Source organism: Athene cunicularia, assembly GCF_003259725.1.
Source record: "Athene cunicularia isolate RWA chromosome 13 unlocalized genomic scaffold, athCun1 chr13_part1, whole genome shotgun sequence".
In the NCBI taxonomy this organism is placed as follows: Eukaryota; Metazoa; Chordata; class Aves; order Strigiformes; family Strigidae; genus Athene; species Athene cunicularia.
Genome location: NW_020799117.1, coordinates 12,393,384 through 12,413,740, shown reverse-complemented (window position 1 = coordinate 12,413,740; position 20,357 = coordinate 12,393,384). Strand labels below are relative to the sequence as shown.

Sequence of the window (20,357 nt, the reverse complement as noted above, 5' to 3'; positions counted from 1 at the left end):
CTGGCCTTTGTGGTCAGGATTAAATTGAAAAGTCAAAGTTTCTGAAATAACATCATAAGAGAACTAAGTTTATTCCTGAGGCCCCTATGGTATGAGAGTCATTTATCATACAGACACATAGAAGACACATAGCTCCTCCAGCTTTCTATTCATACTCATCATTCAACATGTGGCTTTAGGTTTTGCCTACCACACCTCCCTAAATCTGTACTGAAGGGAGACTGACTAATTCCCTCCAGGGCTTTTTGTGGGTGCTCCTCATCTTAAAGAATGTTTTACAAATAGTTGGTGTATTTAATGAGGCACTAATAGGTTGCAGTAGGAGTCTGCTATCCTCTACCTGCTTCAACCATTAGAGCTGGGTAAGCAGGCACCTGTTAACAGCAAAAAAGGAAAAAAAAAAAAAGGCTTATGTCTAATTAGGGGTTCTGTGAGAGAACAAATATTAGATTTCAGGTCCAAATGCTTTACATCCACCCCTCCTTCCATGTTGTCATCTTTTCCCAGTTCTTCATAAGTCGTAGCTTCGTTTTAATAAAAGTTTTATTTTCGGAAGAGGCAAACCCAATCTATTTATGTCCCAAGACATGAAAAAAATCTAAGAAACTTATCTGCAAATTTTTGAGTTTAACTGACTTCAGTGTGACAGAACTTCAAAGTGCTAAACACCTGGAAATTACATATTAAAATACAAACCAGAAGGCCATTTAAAATAAGTCCTATTCAATGCTCACTGTCCAATTCATTCAGTGCTAAGTATTAAGCTGTTAATGCCTGTTTTGCATATATCTGTGAAGAATCAAGTCTTTCAGAAACATGAATGGTATGACACTAAGTAATTCAAAGGATTCACAATCTAATTGCACAATAGTAGGTATCATAGCCTTGTAATTTATCTTAAAGAGATCAGAAGATACAAAGAAAAAGAATAAAGATTACATCCAGCCTTTGCAGAGAGTCATGGTTTGTTGGGATTTTTTTTACTTTCTAAAATAACATATAAAACCTTCAGCTGGGATCTGTCCCAGCTTGATACCTGCAGTTTTAAAGAAAGGCTCCTTTGATCCTGAGGTGTGGAAAATGGAAAACTCACATTCCTTCAGGCAAATACCCAAATGTTTTGGCACAGTTTGACGCCTTATGAAATACATCACTTGGTTCTCAAATCTTCCATTGAGCAAGACTTTAAAAGTCTGATATATTAATTGCACATGGGTGGACAACCCTAACCACCCACACACAATAAAATAGAAGGAGCCTGTGTACTGGGTTGTGTATAAACATGCGCTGGAATCACTAAGAGGTCTGAATTCCCACTCATGGCCATATCAATATCTGTCTTGGCTTGTATATTCTTCCCAGGTATACATGGTGTCCGAGAATGTTTTTTAGCTATTTCATGTGCCATTCTTTTAGCACCGTTGATGTCCTCAATGTGAGGCCCTCCATCATATGAATGGGAACAAGCTACTGTGCATCAATTCTTCCTGGAATGCAGCCAGATAACATCCTCCCATGCAGAATAACTCAATTAATGACACGCTGCAACAGCATAATTGGCATCACATTTGTGCTCCATTCGGGACTGCAAAAATAAAAGCAATATATCAATAATTGTGATAAATGTTATCTCAGAAAAATATGCAGTAGTATTTTATCAGATGTAACAGGATCATTAGAGTGAATAAACATTTGTTCACCAAGTAATTGCTTGTTCTTCTTCAAAATAACAATCTGGAGAGGTAAGAAGTTGGAAAAATACAAGATACAATGATAAAAGTAGAAAACTATCAGAGACGCACAATGAACATACATGCATTCAAACAGTACCTCCCAGCTCAATGGAAACCAGTATGAATTTGCTGATGAGACCAAGATTTCTCTCATTATTTCTCAATCCAAACAGTGTCTTACCACAAATTTCAATTTTAGGTATGGAATTAGTTTTAGGTATGGTAAAGAGGCTTTACTTATCCAACTCTGGGAAGCAGCTATTACTAAACAGATCTAAACACTTGTTTTCCAAGAAACAACGTTTATTTCAAGGAGCTAAAATCAATCCAATGTGCTACTCTATTAACTGCATTCACTTTGTCAAATCTACTGTGTTAACTCATAAGGACAGATAAAATATGCCACAAAGTCCCTAAGCAGCTGACTGCCAGCAACAGTTGACATTCACCTGTGAGAATCACAGAATCAGTTCAGGTTGGAATGGACCACTGGAGGTTCCCCACGTCCCCACCCCACCACCAGACATGGCCAGTTTAGAACAGATCCATTTGTTAATGTCTCCAATAATGTCTCAGGGCAACTTGTTCCAATGCTTGACTACTCTCATTGTGAAATCTGTTTTCCTCACATATAATTGGAATTTCTTTTGTTGTAATTTGCACTGTTCTCCATCTTCCTTTCGCTGTGCACCTCCAAGAAGAGTCTGGCTCTTGTACTCTCTATGCCCCTATAAAGTAGCTGAAGACAACAAGGAGATGTTGCCTCATTTCATCTCAATCTTTCCTAGTTATGACATGCGCTTCATCCCTCTAAACATCTTGGTGGTCCTTTGCTGTATTTCACCCATTATTTCAGAGATTTTCTTGTGCTGGGGAGCCCAGAACTGTACATGGACCCTCATAAGTGCTGAACAGGGGGAAACAATGATGGTTTTCACTTGATAATTACCTTCTTACTAGTACAGCCCAGTGTGCAGAGCTGGACTTGTTCAGTATAGGGGCAAAGCATTGACTCATGTTCAACTTGTCCACCAGGAGAACAGTCCTATTCTCAACCTGCGGGTGAATGTTCTTGAAGACAGCACTCTGACCTAGATGAACCTTTGGCCTACCTCAGTATGACAGGTCTCAGGTTGTCAGACCAGCTCTGTATGAAGACTACCAGGGCAAACAAGCCTCTGCAAGTCTTGACAGAAAGGCACCTCAGATGAAGCATTTTTTCAGTCAAACAATGACTATTTTCCCCAGTTGGCTAATGTGAATTCTACCCATTCTTAAAGCTAGGCATATGGATACATAGGTACTTCAATATACTTTTAAACTGGAGTTGCAAAAAACGCTTTGTGGCATTGTTTTTTTCCAAATTTCATTTTGAGATTTTGCACGAGTATTACCTCACAGAAAATGAAACAGGCTGATGCTTTCTGTGTATGTAATTTTATTTCTCAAAGCTTCAAGACAGCTTTGATATTTCAAAATGCAAAAATCTGCAGAACTTTATCTGACACCCTGCTGTGCCCTGCTTGTAGTGAGCTCCTATTTGTGCACCCTGCAATATGTCAGAGCTTCTCATCAGAACTGTATCCTTCCTACTTGAGTGGTCTGAGAAAGCCCTACAAAGCTTAAGGTCCACTGCTCAGAAAATTAATCTTAATTTGATTCAAAAGCCATAATCAAAACACCTAAACATTACCAGAAGGAAAACATTCGCACCATGACTTTCCTGCTATGGGGCATAGAATAAGTATCAGGAATCCTTTGAACATGAGGTAATTTTCAACTTCTAAAAAAAAATATGATCCAAAATCTACCTTCCTCATTAGCCCCTTCCAACCTCCAAAAGTCCTCTCTTCCTTTCTACACTAGTGTTCAGAAAATCTTCCCATATCAACTCAGAAGACTGCAAACAGATATTTATATTCTTCCATTTGAAGGATGGGATGGATGCAGAGATTGCATCAGACAGTACACTGTATAGCACCATATTAGGCAAGAGAGTGTAACCAAAGTGACAGATTTCCTCATACCAGCGTCAAGGAACCTGCGTGTTCTGTCAAGCTGCAGTTTTATAATTTCAAGATATCCTCAAGTGTCTTGTTTGCTCAGAACTATTCAGACTAGGAGTACTTTCTGGGTTGTTTCAGGTTTTGATCTTGTTGCCTAATGTCAGTAATTGCCCATCAATCAACAAACATGTCCTAAATATTCTCCATCAGTTTATACACGCTCTATGCCAGGCTCTTCAAAATGGTTTTGCGCTTCCCAGAACAAAAATTTCACTGACATCCCAAAGCAGCAGAATCCAGACCAACCCAAATTTTAATCACAGCTTCTCTTTTGTGATCTCCACCTCACAGGAATATGCATATATTCAAGTTAAGAACAAAGAAAAATTTAAAATTAAATCATTGAAGTAAGGGCATTTGGAAAAAAAAAAATCTACAAGCCTCTATCTACCTCAAACCAGATATTTACCTATTCTGGAACTGGAATTTGATGGCAACTACTTACTTTTTTTTTTTTTTTTTTTTTTTTTTTTCCTTCCCATTAAGCAATGAGAAATTAACCATTTATGTATTACCTACATTCTTTAAAAGGAAGATGATCCATACCCCTCTTGGGATGGGTCAGTGGGGCCCGAGGCCTACTTGACCTATTACAACCTTTTCTTCAAGAACTTTCAGTCCTTCTGTCTTAGTGAAATTAGCATAGATGACCCTAACTCCTGCATGGGGAAGTCCCACAGGCTATCTTGCAGTGCAGGGAAGGTGATCACTGAAATGCTGTGAATTGTAATGGTGTGCAGGGCTATTTCATATTGACACAATTTGCACATCTACATTGTCAATCACTGAAGAGAAGGCAATTATGGAAGGATGGGTTCAAACAAAACTATAGGCTCAAAACTCCACATTACTTTAAACTTTATGAAAATTAAGACTTGGATGTGAGTTTCCCATTGTGACTCTACCTCTGGTCTGTATTATAAAAGTAAGAAAATTATGCCTGTTGATTAAGTCACTAACACACAGGTATGTTGGATTTGTTTAAAGAATCCCACATGATATGACACCTATTGTGCTGGAAATAGCAACAAAGGAAAAGACGGGCAAGCACAGGGATCTTCTTTATATTTCCATGACAGCAAACTAGGCAGTAACTCAGCAGGATGCACAATGGCTGTGAACTCCTCGCTTCTCTTTGCTAGGCAGTGCAATGCAGTAGCATTGCTCCTTCTGTCACAAAGCTTTGTTTCTGATCTCTAAACAGGTGGAACTTTAAAGGCAGAAGAACACTGAAAGACTGGGGAATCTTCTGGGCTGTGTGTGAAGATGAAGGCGTTCATGTGAAACACAGACTTTTCCAAGCGGCAACTACTACCACAGAGCAGTCTGAAAAGGCTCAGTGCATGGCCATACTAACCAGCACCGCTTCTATCCACAGCTAGTGACAAGGGTCTCCAAAATTTCAAGAGAATACGAATTAAGCATTTTAGCTCTACAGGTGTGAATCTTTTGGCATGTACCCGTAAGAATGATCTTTTTTTCCCTGGGAAAAGCTCTAAGGGTCAATATGGCAATAACAGAACAGCAATAAGTAACCACCTTACTGAGTCACTCCTTGAACTCGTTAATGGAGATGAAACAGTTAATTAGGCAAGGGGATTATCCAAAGTACAATACCTCTCCTTTATCAACACAATGCATGCTGTGACGCTCATCTTTGCCCTGTACTTATGACCTTCATGTTGCAGAGAAGACATTCTTATTGATACTACCCATGGGCAACACCTTCTTCTAATTATCTTCTCTACAAGGGGGATTTCATCATCAGGGTTCCTGCTCTTTGTGTGTGCGTGTATATATATCAGCTCTTGCAGATACACAAACACACATTTAAGCTAAGTGTACTGGAATACTTAGAGCACAGATTGCTGTGAAACAGGTCAAGAACCCGTGCCCACCATGAAGATAACAGGCGCCTTTTTGCTCCTCACACTGGCAGTTCTTTGCTTAGCAAGTGAGTACCCTTTTTTATTTCCTGGTATGTTATGGTTCTAATGTTCAAACACTGCAAGCTTCTCAGTCTACTGGGATAGTAGGCAATGATTGCTGCACTTGGATGGCAGAAAGCAAGTGAAATGTTATGCTTGTGCACTATTTAGCAAGCAATATTGCACCAGCTTCACAGCTGCCAACTTGAGTAGATGAAACCTATTCCTTGATGGTGGTGTGAATCAGAGCCTTATTCTGCAGTGTAACTAAAAGGTGAACTGTAAAGCCTCAGAACTAAAGCAGATTTTTACCGACTTTTTTTTTTTTTTCTATTGGAGCAGGGAGCTTGGAGGTGATGAGGTCCTTCTCCTGCCAAACTGAGAAAGCAGGAGACATTGATTTTGCACAGGCTATATAACATGGCTGTGAATGACCTCTTTATAATGTTAGTTTGCAAGGCTCAAGAGAGCTTTGAGGCACTGGTTGCTATATGATAAATAGAGAGCTGGGAGGAATTCTTGAGCCTTCACTTGGTAATTATTTTTAACAAAAACTTGCAATAAAAAAAAATATATATATAGAAAAATAAGTAGATTTAGAATAACTGAGAGTCCAAATCTTCTCTGCTAGTAGTATACTAGTTCAATAGCATTAAGAATGTTAAAAAAAGCAAAACAATGATAATGTTAAAACAAAACCAAAATTATGAAACAAATGAATCTTTTCTCATTTTGAATAGCTCTGAAAAGTTTGCTTTGAAAATAGTCTCAAAATCAAAATTCTTATGAAAAATGTCAGTTTCAATGAAATGCCATGAAAACTGTTCCTTCAAACAGTGTTTCATTAACTGCAGAAGAAGAAATAAATATTTATGTTCATAAGGATTCCAGCAGATTCCTTCCTTGGACTTCCTAGTCTGTCTTGTCTGCATTAAAAATTTATGGATCAATATTTTTTAAGCCACATCTTTTTTGTATTCACTCCCAAATACCTAGTGGCTACTAATAGGTTACCAGAGAAAAAAATAACATCTTAATGTTTTTGTGGAGGTAGGTTCAATTTGATCCAATTCCAGCATAATGAAAACTCTGTCAAATTTCTGGTGATAGAAATTGAAACTTAACATGGAACACTATTTATGCTTTTCTTTACCTTGGACAGCTTCATTTCATGAAAAGATATAAGCAGCTCCATGAAAGGAATTTTCAGTAGAAAGCTTAATAGATTTAAAGATCACAAAAAGCTACATTTGGTCAGGAAGACAAGTTCTAGAGCTGTATTGCCTTTTATAACATTACATTTATAACAATACATTTTCTTCCTGCTCCTTCTGTACAGAAGCCTCTGCCTGATAACTTTTATCCCTTGGAAGCCACAGAATGACGATTACAGGACAGAAGAACAAAATACATTCCTAAAGAAAGTAACAAATGTGTCACCATAATGGAGACATGCCAATGTTACTTGATTACTTTCTGGGAGGCGTAATTATCACTGTTTTGAAGGAGCTTTTTGAAGCCCCACCTGAGAACAGGGCTCCATTATATTAGATGCCATGTGTATACAAAATAGGAGTCAACTCTTCTGCCAAATAGTTTAGAATCTGTATTGACTGGCAGGGGAAAACACTTTTTTAGGTGGCATTATGATCCAAATTGCATTATCATTATTATATACAGTATTATATTTTAATGAAGATATTATCCATGTTATTGACAGAAAATCAAGGTATAAATGCACCATGTTGTTTGCTTATAGACACATATGATTTTTTAAAAAATAAACTTAGGAATTAAAACCCAGTCATGCTCAACAACTAGTTCATCCTAACAGCCGGGTCATTGAACATAATATTGTCTCCTGGGTCTTCAATCTTTTTTCTGGTGAAAAGAGGAACAAGAGCCTCCCTTCCCTCCCACAACAGAGGCCATTCTAGTTGCTGACACAGATTTCTAAGGTAAACAATACAATAAGGTCTGCTTGTTTAATAGGTTCTGACACCTGTATCTTATTAAACACTGAAAACCAATGTCAGTACTTACTTTCAAGGAGGTAAGAGACTTGGTGTTGCTGGAAGAGCTGGTACTAATGAAAACATCCCAGTTGCAAACTGAATATCAACAGTGTTTTTTATTTTATCTTTTGTGATTCTGTTTATATTGCAGATGCTGCCAAAGAGAATGAGGTGAGTAATTTTCTCCTTTATTTCTGGATCAAAATACATAGTTTGTAACAACATGAGGTCCATGAAGACACAAAAACTATATTAAACATTAATGGAATTCTGCCAAAATATTGAGATTTCTGAGAGAAATCCCTGAGTTTGAGATATGTGATTTCCATACGGTTGTCCTGACAACTACTAGATGTTTTTACCTGTAATGCATTCTGGGCAAGAAATTGGGCAAGGTCAACTTTTAAGACAGATAAATCAAGATTTTAAAAATATTTTTCTGGTGATGACATGTAAGGCTTTCTTGGTGACTTTCAGATCCTAAATCATATACCTAGAGACTTTAATTTCTCTCTGACTATCCTAGGGTCAGCCTCTGAAAGAAATGAGACACCAAGCAATAAAAATCCTTACTTAGATGAGTAGAGAAGCCCTTTTGGAGTCCACTGGACAGTAGCAGGGAGTGGAAATTCACACACACACACACAGAACTGGTCCCATACTGGCACGACATATACAGCCTCTGATGCCTAAAGGTACACCAAGACATACATACTTTTCCAGGAAAAGCTTGCTCCACTCTTCACACCAAACTATCTTCCCCATTTTACCAGCTGTCATACATATATGGGGCAAATTCACCTAGTTTCTAGCTTTTTTTATTAGCTGGCCCTTTCTTCTCACAAGTTGGTGGTTGACCAGTTTTAAAATGGTAAGTTACGAGTCACAAAGATTCCCTCCCGTGCCACTGCCTGTGCTGGGTTTTGTTGTGGATACCTGTCAGCTATGTCAGGTCCCTGACCTGTTTTTGCCACGGGGCTTGCTGTGCTGCCTCCTGCTTTCCAGCCACAGAGTTCGAAATGTGTGAACAGCCAGAGCTTTGGAGGACAGAGAAAGGACTAAATGAAGGGAAAACCTAGGTAAACTAACATCTCATATGCTTTTTTTTGTTGTTGTTTTGTTTAATGTGACACCAGATTTAAGCCTGTAATACCCAAAAGAGTGGTTGACTAATGACTCTTTTTGTCAGTGGAGACCTCTCAAGCCTGTGCTGAGCCATGGCTGCAGGAGCGTCTGACCATGCACAGCTCCTCACTTCACCCACCTGCAAACCCTGGGCAATGACTAGCATAAAACCAATCATGTAATCTGTAATAAATTCTAGGGTTTGGCTGAAGTAGTACTCCTGTTCTTCACTAAGGGTTGGAATGAAGGGGGAAAAATCAGGCCATAACAATAGAACAGCAAGATTGGGTTCTGTTTTAAATATATACATTTATAATACATATTCTGGCTAGATCTTCAGAAAGGAAAAGCTCCAGTCACAGTGTCCCTCCAAAGACTAATATGCTTCAGATTGCCACTAGACTAGCAGCAAAAAGAGCTGAACCAATTTTAGTTACAGCAGCACCTATAAGGACAGGTGATTTCCTAGGCAAGCAAATGCCAGGCTTTTGAGGATGACAATCAGCACATTAAATAGAATATGTGCACTGTACAAGGAGCTCCTTGCTTGTCAAATACCAGGAATGACATTCATTTGACAGGAGAAGATTGAGCTCCAACATCAGAACAGGAGCACTTTCAGTCATTTCTTTTATGAGTTTGTACTCCCATTTTTATATATGTCTGTAATGAATACAGTCCCACTACCAGATGAAGGCCTTTTAATAATTTCTTTTCATGCTAATACTTAAATAGGACTTGACTTAATTCCACCTGGGCAGATCCTTCCACCAGTGTAAAAAGATTCAAGAGCTGATACTTGTGCAATAAAGGGACAGAAACCCTTCATACCCTTGAGAACTAATCTTAGCTGAATTTACTGACAATTGCAATTGGGTAGAAGAAATATTAGGACTCATCTTTTCTGTAGATGGAAAAGCAGCTGTATTATTCCAGTGACTGTGTTCTTATTCAGATAGCGAAGTCCGTGAAGGTGCTCAGTACCTGACAGGGGTAGCATCACACACATTTTTTAAGGCTTAGGCTCAGCTAATATAGATGGTGGAGCCCCATTGACTGTGCTGCTCTAGAGCACCTGACAAGCTTGTCCAAAAACTTCATATATTTGTAATTTCTGTAGATGAATGGAGAATGTGAAAAAAAATGGATTCAAAGAAAAATTATACTCTATTTTCAGGTAGACTGTAGTGAATACAAGAGCTTAGAGAGAGGAAGACCCATTTACTGTGAAAGACTCTATCAACCTTTTTGCGGCTCCGATGGGAAAACATATAACAACAAATGTTCTTTCTGCAAAGCAGTTCTGTAAGTACAATACTATGTGATTACTCCTGGTTAAGCCAAAATCTGAGGTTAGCTGAGTTACCTGGTATTTTCAGTCCACCTAAGTGCTATAATTTTTTTCAGGGTCACCATTCCTCTGCTTCTTTGCTTAATCTTTATAGAATGATTGCCTCTCCCACCAATAAGGTCCAATTGATCTAAACAAATGACCTTGATATTTGTGTGAGCAACTTCCTATTCTAGCAGAAACTGTAGAAGACAGACAGTAAAGAGAAGAGTCCAATGAACAACACAGGGCTAACAAGGCATCTGGACCCAAATCAGGTCATATGAAAATTCAAAAGTGGTACTGGAAATACCTTGCTTTTATGGATAAAATACATAAATTTTAAAAGAATATTGTTTACAGATCAGTGCCTTCTTGTCTGCTGCAAATGTTTATAGTGTCTTCTCTGTTAGCAAGTTGTTGGCTGAAGACTTCAGAGAGATTTTCATTCATAATGTTAAATTTACTCTCTGCAATGTCTATGTCCTTCCTTTCCTTTGCAGGCGAAGTAGAGGTGCCTTACATATGAAGCAAGCAGGGGCATGCTGAATGAATTTGCGTGACACAGGAGAGTGCTGAGAACAGCTTTACACTGCCTTATCACAATCTCTTCATTTAATTTCATTCATCCTGCCTGTTCTGCCGATGGCAAACAAAGCACAAAGTAGGCTTTTCAGCTGTGCTCTGTCATTTGCTGCTTCTCTGTGCTCCAGGGTGTTGGGACTGATGCTTCTGTCCCCCCTGCAAAGCTCTTCCTCGGGATTCTCAGGAGCATTCCTCTTTCTGTAGCAAGTTGTTTTTCACACGAGCCTTTCATTATATATTTGTCTCCACAGTTAAAGTTCAAATATTCTGACAATGCCACCTGATTTTACTGGACACGTCAGTGCAGGCATTGCCTCTGCTTTCCTTGTTGGTGAAGCATCTGCTTTCATTTACCCAGAAACTTTTGCAGATGCTTCTTTTCAAAGGCTTCAGCTTTCCTAGGCAGTGCTTTGACTCTTTCTGTTTTGTAGTTAAATTTTAAATTCTCATTTTTCTTCTAACTTTGTACTATTCTGATTCATATATGTTGTTTAGATACTTAATTTGCATGTTTATTAAAATAAACGTTGACTCATTTTTTTGTCCATTGTGATCTTTCTAGAGAATAAGTTTACTGCATCCCTTTTCACAAAGATCTTTCCCAGGGTACAGAAAATAATCATAGAGCAGGAGGTAGGGCCAGAAGTAAAAAAACAAAGCCTGGAAGACAAATGTTGTAACACTGATAATATGCACTAGATGGCCTCATGTTACTGGAATTTACCCTACAATCTGGCTCTTTTTTTTCCTTCAAATGAAGTAACTCTAATAAACTGTAAGACCGTATAAGCTTCATAGCAGTGTCTCTGTTAAATCCTGTCATTTAAATGTGAACATTAATGATTCTGTTCACATCTGATAAATTGGCTGCTTTCAGACCTGAGAAAATTTCTGTTCTGCTCTTACATCTTTATTATCTTCATTATTAAGCTAGTTTATGTCTTTTACACTTGAATAGTCAGTCAAGGGAATATATCTACCCTGAATTAAAGTTTATGAATGATTGAGTTTACTGGTCTTACATATGAAGAAAATTTTGAAACTGGAATATGGGTATCATTTTTGATAATTTCTGTCTGGTAGTCTAGTTGAGCTACGATAAGACTCATACTTCAGAAGAATGGAAAATGAGGAAAGAAGCTCATGTCCTTGCCTTTGAAGGCACGACACCGAAAAGCCTAGCCATTACACTGCTGGCTGTAGCACCAGGCAGACTGCATTCTTCAAAGGAAGCACCAAGAGGCTTTGTTGATCTACGGTGTTAGTATGTGCTCTTTCTCCTAGCAGAGCTGAGAACATCGATCTCATGCCCTGTTACAGGAGAAGAGGCTGTTGGACTTCATGTGACCTGATTAAAAACCAAAGAGAGAGTCTTTCACAGGCTACTTCTTTGCCAAGGAATTAAACAGTGCCAGGACACAGCTGCAAGCACTAGAACCCCATCATCCTTACTTTGAAATTGTTAGCATGGCCCTGGCATGATCCTGTCTTGGATCAAAATTCTTCCCAACAGTTCTCAGGCACATCTTGCGCAGCTAGAGTATTCCTTTTAGAAGCTAAAATAATTTCATAGCAGAAATGTGACGAGACTCAACTAGTTGACCTCTAGGTGACTAGGCTCAACTAGCTGGCCTCTGGATGTGAGAGGTTCTGTTTAATTTGTGAGTACACACTGATGTAACCCTAGTCTCTGGTTTGATTTATAATGTGAACTGGCTGAACTATTTTTACACTAATTGCCTATTACACTCAGTACATCTGGAGCATCTGGAAGAATGATAGAGCTGAAAACAACAAAAAATGAAAGGAAAAATTGAGGATTAATTAAATGCTAGATTAAGTATGTAAATGGAGTGCTATTTTCCTACCAAGCAAACACCATAAAAAGTAACTACTCTGCATTTCTATGTCAAATAATACTAAATAATGATTGTAAATAACAAGTGACTTCTTTTTCCTGACTGTACAGTTCCCTAATGCATTGCATATCTTGGTACAGCAGTAGCTACCGAATGTTACGTAAATTGTGGCCAGATGGATTTCTTAACATTATTATATGCTGTTCCCAGGCACTGGTGTGTCACATGAAACCACAGGCAGCAGAACAGGAGCCTAGGGACTGTTTTTTAGGACGGAGAGGGATTTATTTCCCACTGTGGGAGGCTTCAGACTCCTTTCTAAGGAACACGTGCTCTTAGTGTATTAAAAATCTACTCAACACTGGATCATTCAAAGGCCACTGAAACTGATGGGAGGCTACCTGTGACCTTGGCTTTAATTCTCATCTGTCAGAAAGAAGAAAATGAGCATGTTGTTTTCTAGGTGATGCATAAGCAGAAGACACTCACTTTGATGTTCTATTGAGGTTATCAGTTTAGAACAATGGTTTTAGCCAGGTGCTGGGACGAAATTGGAAACTTAAACAAAGAGATTAACGAAGATGTATGAAGAGTTTCTGCATAGACTACAGCACCCTTCTCTTTGCAACTGAAGTCAGGGTTAATTAGCATCTTCATGTGTCAAAGGACTAACTACTGCTCTGAATGCCGGGTCACACAAGTATGTGAGGAACACAAAGCTCCTAGAGCAAGGAGTGTGGTTACTCTCTTCATGGTACCTCACAGACTGTGTTTCTGCTTGGTATATTTCTCTCAATAAATTCAGACTTTATGTATGGTGTGGGTGGGGAGAAGAGGTGGAAAGGCTCATCTTCAGGGGCCATGTTATTCACGAAACAGAAAAAGCACAGTTCATTATGAGCAAACCATAGTTCCTACAATGCCAACTTACCAATGCTATTTCAGTAAAGCTGGCAAAATAAATCATTTACATTCACCTTTGCACTTTGTTATCAAAGGCTTAGTTAATAAAGGCCATTTCCATGAAACCAAATGTTCATTTCATTAAAAAGAGAGTCTCAACAGACAGTAAGCAGGTTTCTATCTCACATATTTCTTTACTTAGTCCCTCCATCATTAATATTTTCTGGCTGTGGGAGGTTTATGTGTTGCTATGAACTATGTTCCAATGGATATGTTTAAAATAATTTTTTAATGAGACTGGCCCAACTGCTGAAGCAAGTTATCAGAATGACATATTTTCAGATGTAGTTTATACTTATGGTTGCTTTGGAAAACAGACCTCCCTTCCACATTAGTGAAGAATGGATGTGACAAATGACAGATGATGAAACTTGGAGTGTTCAAGCATTTTCAGATGGTGGCAGTAACACCACCATGAGCAGATGGGTGAATATCAAGCAGAATCAATGTACAATGTTTCAATGTGATACAGGAATCCACCAGAGATCAACACATACAGAGTAGAGTTTAACATCCCATAAGATCTCTTGAATTTTTTCATCTCTTCCTCTCCATTAGCCCCTACCTTGACCCCTAAAGGAGAAAGGAAGATAGCAGGTAGCTAGACAATACTGGAGATTAATACACCAAATGCTGAGAAGCAATGGAATTCAAGTCAAATAGGATTATTTTTTATGGAAGGTAAAATAAGTTATCATCACGAGGGAAGCTAAGGGTGAAATGTAACAAATACTACAAATCTTAGGAAAAATGAAAGGAAACCTTCAGGAGAAAAAACTCAGGGAAGATTTTAAACCAGGAAGAGCTTACAGGAAGAGCTCCAGGAGGAGCAGTTCCTTCTCCTCATTATCTTCTCAGGCTTAGTTCAGTGCACAAATCAGAGCACCATAATCTTTGCCGACTCCTAAGGATACATCTGTTAGCTGAAAAAATCTGTAGTGAAACACACATTGACCATACTGCCTTCTTTCTTTACCCATGATTGCTTGGTGGAGAAGATTCCATGTATTCAGTTAAACCATGTACTCAAGAATCCCACAGGCTGACTGAAACACTAATAAAGGGTTATGTGCAGATGGCATCTTTTTCTTTTCTCTGTAAAATAAAGAGGCTGGAAATCTTTGTAATTCTAACACAAATAAAGTCATGCAGACTTTTTTAGCTGTTTATATGGTTATCTTCCCACTCTCTTTCAACCCAGCATGAACTCTGCAAATAAATGATGGAGAACACTAGAATGGTGACATATATTATGAAAATACTTATGTAAACTGCTATTAAAGGGTTTTTTTCCCATTTTTCTTTGGCCAAAGATAGGAACATTACATATGATTGAAATACTTTCTAAAAATCTTTGAGAGTCTAGTGAAGTTGCCATGTTTTGAAGTTGCAGGTAAGACATCTGACTAGAAAAGCTTTGCAATGCATTTTTAGTTTCTTCTTTAGCTAGACTTCTCACGTTAGTACCGCAAGTATTAATTAGATATGTTGCTCATAAAGAGATAAATTGTAAATCTGTAGTAAGGTAATAAATTTTTGGTTAGAGCCACAAGTGCTCATGACCTCTGACACAAGAATAGCAAGACTTAAGGGTTGTGTTCATGGACTGGTGAAAGAGGCTGGTCAGATATCTATGACTATTATCTTTTGGATTAGGACATGTATAAAGCATGAGGATGTAGGCTGGTACTGCAACTAAAGATAAATCAGTGGCAGTAAAAAATTTGCCAGTATGAAATGTTACTGCTCATCAGCTAGAGTTGTTTCCTCTTAAAAGAGATAAGCTGAGGAAGGTAAGAAACCTAATTCTCTTAGTATCGAATGAGAGGAATTAATGGAGGATGCTGGCAGAAAATTCTTCTAGCTATCCTAGGACACAGACAAAAGGCATCAATATCATGAATTATGTTTATCTGGAAACCAGGTCCCAGCAATTAGGCAGTATGAATGCAAATGAACAAGATAATATTGCAAAAGTTTCTCATAGTTCAAAGGCTTGTGGCTCTGGACAGTCAGCCTAAAAAGTTTCTCACAACAGGTTGTCTTGCCCTGAATGTGTCTTTGCTAAGAAAGATCAAAATGAGAAAACAAAGATCAATTTGAGAAAACAAAGCCAAACTGATGTTTCATCATGATGTCAGAAAATCCAGCAGACAATTTGGAGATATTTTCTGCCTTCTACCTTGTCTTGTTATAGCCTAAGTGAGTATTCACACCATCTGATTTAGTATATTAAGATATTTAACTATGTTTGTGAACCATACCTGGTTTCCGAGGCGTCCTGTAAGTTAGAGGTCTAAAATAGTCTACCATAGACTCCTGCATCTACCACAGACCCCTGGGACTCTAATTTGTTTCTGATAATTTCTGACATGAAACAGTAGATGAGCAGCTGGAGAGCAATACTTTCCAACATGGAGTGTGTGTGCTTTTTATCAGCTCCTGCTAGCATCATGTGCTGGCCCATAGCTGCAGATAACGCTGGGAGGCATACCAGCTTTTGACACATACCAGAACAAAGAACATGATTTGCAAATTGCTGTAAATGACATCTGAAGAAAATGCTGAAATGGCTGGACAATCTGGACAGTCAAGTTTGTGTGATGGAACGTCACAGAAATATGGGGAAGGAAAAATGTACGTAGCTTGAGTGAGCTGATGAAACATGCTCAGATTCTGTTCACTAGAAAATAAAATAAAGGTAGCCAGATATTGGCATTGAGTGGGAAAACAGAACAGATCTCCTTGCATTCTTTGAAGATTAGAGTTTTCAAAACTCTGCACTGAAAAGGTACTCATACATCATTGATGTATCTATTTATATGTGGAGAAGGAAAGGCTTTCACAGTAAAGTCTTATGACATTTTTACTTCTATGACAAGAGGTAATGAAATACAGGCCTGAAAATCAGATGCGTTTGGATTCCCAAAAAAAATGCCAGTGCTATAAAAAAGCTACTTCACTTGTCCATAAAGCCTGCACTGTATTTTCTGGTATTGTTGTTACTGTCATTTTGACACTGTAGTTACTGTCATTGTTCTAGCATGTAAGTACAGCAGATGAAGAGTACTGGTGCTCCACAATGCTCAGTATAAGAGATGGACCCTGCCCCTAACACCTCAGAAACTGACTGGGAAAGCCAACTGCTGAGGGGGAACATAGCCACTTTGATCAAAGACTCTTATATATCAGAGATGTATGGGTGAGTCAGAACCAACATCCAGGTCTCCTGACTCCTACACTAGCAATTACCATCTTAAAGACATCAAGGACAAGATGAAAAATTGCCAGCTGTGCTCTACAGTTGCTATTGCATAGATCATTCTTTAGATCAGACCAGAATCCCATGTCTCTGGATTAAAGATAATACCAGGTGACTGACTGGTGAAGTATAATGGAATATAATTCACATTCAACTGGCTTCATTATGGTGTATCAGTATCTGGTCAGCCTGGAGAGCTGCATTCTAATCCTGATTTAAAAGCAGTGTGATACTGCTCAGGATGTTTACACTAAAAAGCTCAAAGCTTTTCTTATGCCTGTTGAGTGTTTCTAGTTGCTACAGTTATTTGCTGTTTCTGAATCTTTTAATAATAGTAAGTATTTGGAAAAAAACAGGCCATTAGTGTCACAACTTGGAGTATGTAAGCAGAAGACATCTGCAAATATTTGATCTTAAGATCATAAGATCTTACTCTGTAAGATTCCGTAACTTGTGGCTGCAAAGAGCCAAGGTAAAAAAAAAAAAAAAAAAAAAAAAAAAAAAAAAAAAAGCCACTGCCAAACTACCAGTGAAATTCTCAACACTCTGTACTCTTTATTTCAGCCATGTGTCAAGAAGGAGACATCGTAAAAGTTTAAGTTTTTATTGAATTTGCATTTGCATGGCAATCTCTTGCTTTGGAACATTCTTCAGCTGGCTCCAATAGAAAAAAAAAAACAGATGGAAGAGAATCATATTCAAGTCTTGAGCTAAGGGAATGGGTAAACAACCAGGATATGGTGCTAAATTAATTCTGATCACATTAGTATGTAAGTTTAAAAAAAGACAGAAAAAATAATTTTTCCTACCAGATTTGACACCTTTAACAGTAGATTGAAATGATATCCTGTTACCTTTGCACAAAACATGCAGACTCCCACATGCTCTGTTTAAACAGATGTGTTGCCCTCTCCCCAAAGTTTTAAAAATTACCATGCAGAACATCAGAGTACCAAAGCTGTATTTCAGTAATGAGCAACAATCAACACATATATAGTGTATTAACCAAAGAGCAGGAAAAGAGACTGGTGACTGAGGAAATAGAGATTTTTTTTTAAAGAAAAACTGGTTATAGGAGTCTACATATTCACTTACAAAAGAGAGTTGTCTTATGAGTTTAACTAGCCACATGGAGAAAAGTATGTATCTGTCATGAAAAACAAAACAAAAAGTCATGATGATCATCAAGAAATGTGAGACAGACAGACTTGCCCAGGAATCTTTCCCCAAAAGGCCATTCTAATCATTCTCTGTGGCATGGAGCTCATTATCTCTAGTTTCCTTCCATTCTTAGGTTTTCATACTTCACCTATCGCTATGACAACCCTAATCATTGTCTCACTTTTTACTCTCCAATTCAACTGAGGCAATCATCAATGTAAAACAAAATAGACTAATACTAAAGTGAGTTGGAATGAAATGAATTCTGATATTCTTCAGAGAACATTATTAAAACTTGCCATCCTTACTTGTGCTAGTGTACTTGATTACTTCTGGTTTTTTGGACTAACACCTGAACAAATTCCATATAGAGATTTTTGGCTGCTTTTTTCCCCTTTCCTCAGTTTCAAATATTTAAGATAAAAATAACTGCAGAAGCAACATTTCCTCTCTGTTTTGTAGAAGATAGATCATAATCAAAACAACTAAAGTCTGATAACAGTTGGGTTCTGGGATTTAGTTCCTGAGGAACTGGGAAACTGAGGCAGTAACAATCTCCCTTGGGAATCACTCAGAAGGAGTCATGATCAAATTCAAATACTAATCCAAACTGTGCATCTATCTGTCCTTGGACAACTCACAAGCATGTAACAAGATTTTCAACTTCTGTATTACAGAATACGCATGCTTTGACAGCCTGGATGGTTTCTAGTAAGACAAAGCTTTATATACAAGTTATATATACCATGAGTTACATGAAGTAACTTATCAACTATCCATAAAGGGATATTTTTCCAATTTTGTGGTACATGAGATGTCTTAAATTACTGAGACACAAGCAAACACATAGAGATACACATTTAAAATCTGAAGAACTGAAAAGATCTAAAAAATGTTCTTTCCCTTCTTGACTGGACTTGAAAATTCCAGCACAAGATGGTGACAGGGATCATTAATTATAAAGCTTTCCCCAGTTAGGCCCAGATATTCTTAGATATAGCAGGAAATCAGAATGCATCAGCTATAAACATGACAGCTCTAGTATCTCATTCGCAAAGGTTAATGATTCCTCAAAGAACCACAGCCCCCCTTGACAGAGAAATATGTCACACAAACCTTATTCTAATTTGGCCACGCTGTGACCATGTCCTTCACACCTCCCAGAAGCAGCACCTGAAGGTAGAGAAATGTGGGCATGGGGAAGGCTGTTTTCCCATCCATGCCACTGAGGTGCCACCTCCTGGGAGAAGCACAGCACATCTGCAGCTGCTGGCCTCCCACCAGCACACCGCTACCCTTTCTGAGCACAGCCAGAAGGAAGATAATTTCATGTGACACAAAACTTAATGAAACAGATTTGTTTCTGCTGCTGTACCCACTCTGGTGTCTGGTTTCCACTCCTGCAGTGAATAAGCCCATCATTGCAAGGGCTGAAGCTGCATCTGCTTCCATAGACTGCAAAGCTTGAGGCTTTTGACAGGAAAGCATTCACACCCTTCCGAACAGGAGAGTGACAAAACAAGGGAGTTCCTCCCCGTTCCCAACAAGCATTGCACTACAGCTTGTCATGGCCCCAGTTCTCACACATCTTCCACAGTGAGCAGGACCCCAGTTTAATTCCAGCTCTGAAGGCCCTCGGTTCCCTACCCCAATCCTAACCCTACCTAACCTGAAGCAAAGGGCTATGAATTTCTTTCCACCTCTCAACTCCAAATATACATTTAACTATAGCTCCCATTTGAGTCCAATGCCTATTGTAGCTTTTCTGTCTGATCAGGAAAAAAATTCAAGACCTCAAGTGAGGCCACGGTTTCCTTTGCTCCATTTGTAAATCCATGAAATCATAGAGTATCACCCCTGTACCTATTGCCTTTCACACCCTATGCCTGACTGAGAGAAAAGTGCAGACAGAGAGATACTACACTATTTGATTTTTTGTTATATACCTTACTAAGAATTTATTGTATTTCTGGAAGATGTTTTTATTTTTGAATTCTGTCTTGCAGCACAGCCTCTTAGGCCTGTTGTTTTAACAGACTCCACACCCTCTTAAAGGAGGGGGAGAGGTGCACTTGGTGACTGTTAGCAGACACGGGCACATTCTGCCACGAATGGCTCCCTGTAATCCTCCCACAAACTGACAAAACCTGACACCCCTTGTCACTTGTGTGAAATTAAACAGCCAGTAGTTTATATGAATTTCTAAGTAATGCCTCCATGCTTCCAAACAACCAGAACATGTTACATGGCTATTCTGGATGTGCTCACTGGGCAGCCGAACTGTCTTTTTCTCACTGGAGGATATCACAACAGCTTCCATCAGCCAGGTC

At 38.6% G+C, this 20,357-nt stretch overlaps 1 protein-coding gene across 1 annotated transcript; it reads left to right on the top strand.

Annotated features, from left to right (window-relative positions):
- Positions 1 to 5,642: 5,642 nt before the first annotated feature.
- On the top strand, positions 5,643 to 11,224 carry LOC113485301 (ovomucoid-like). Its single transcript, XM_026858381.1, has 4 exons — positions 5,643 to 5,753; positions 7,894 to 7,913; positions 10,045 to 10,172; positions 10,701 to 11,224. The coding sequence occupies exons 1-4, from the start codon at positions 5,699 to 5,701 to the stop codon at positions 10,744 to 10,746; spliced, it is 249 nt and encodes an 82-aa protein (XP_026714182.1). The 5' UTR covers positions 5,643 to 5,698; the 3' UTR covers positions 10,747 to 11,224.
- The last annotated feature ends 9,133 nt before the right edge of the window (positions 11,225 to 20,357 follow it).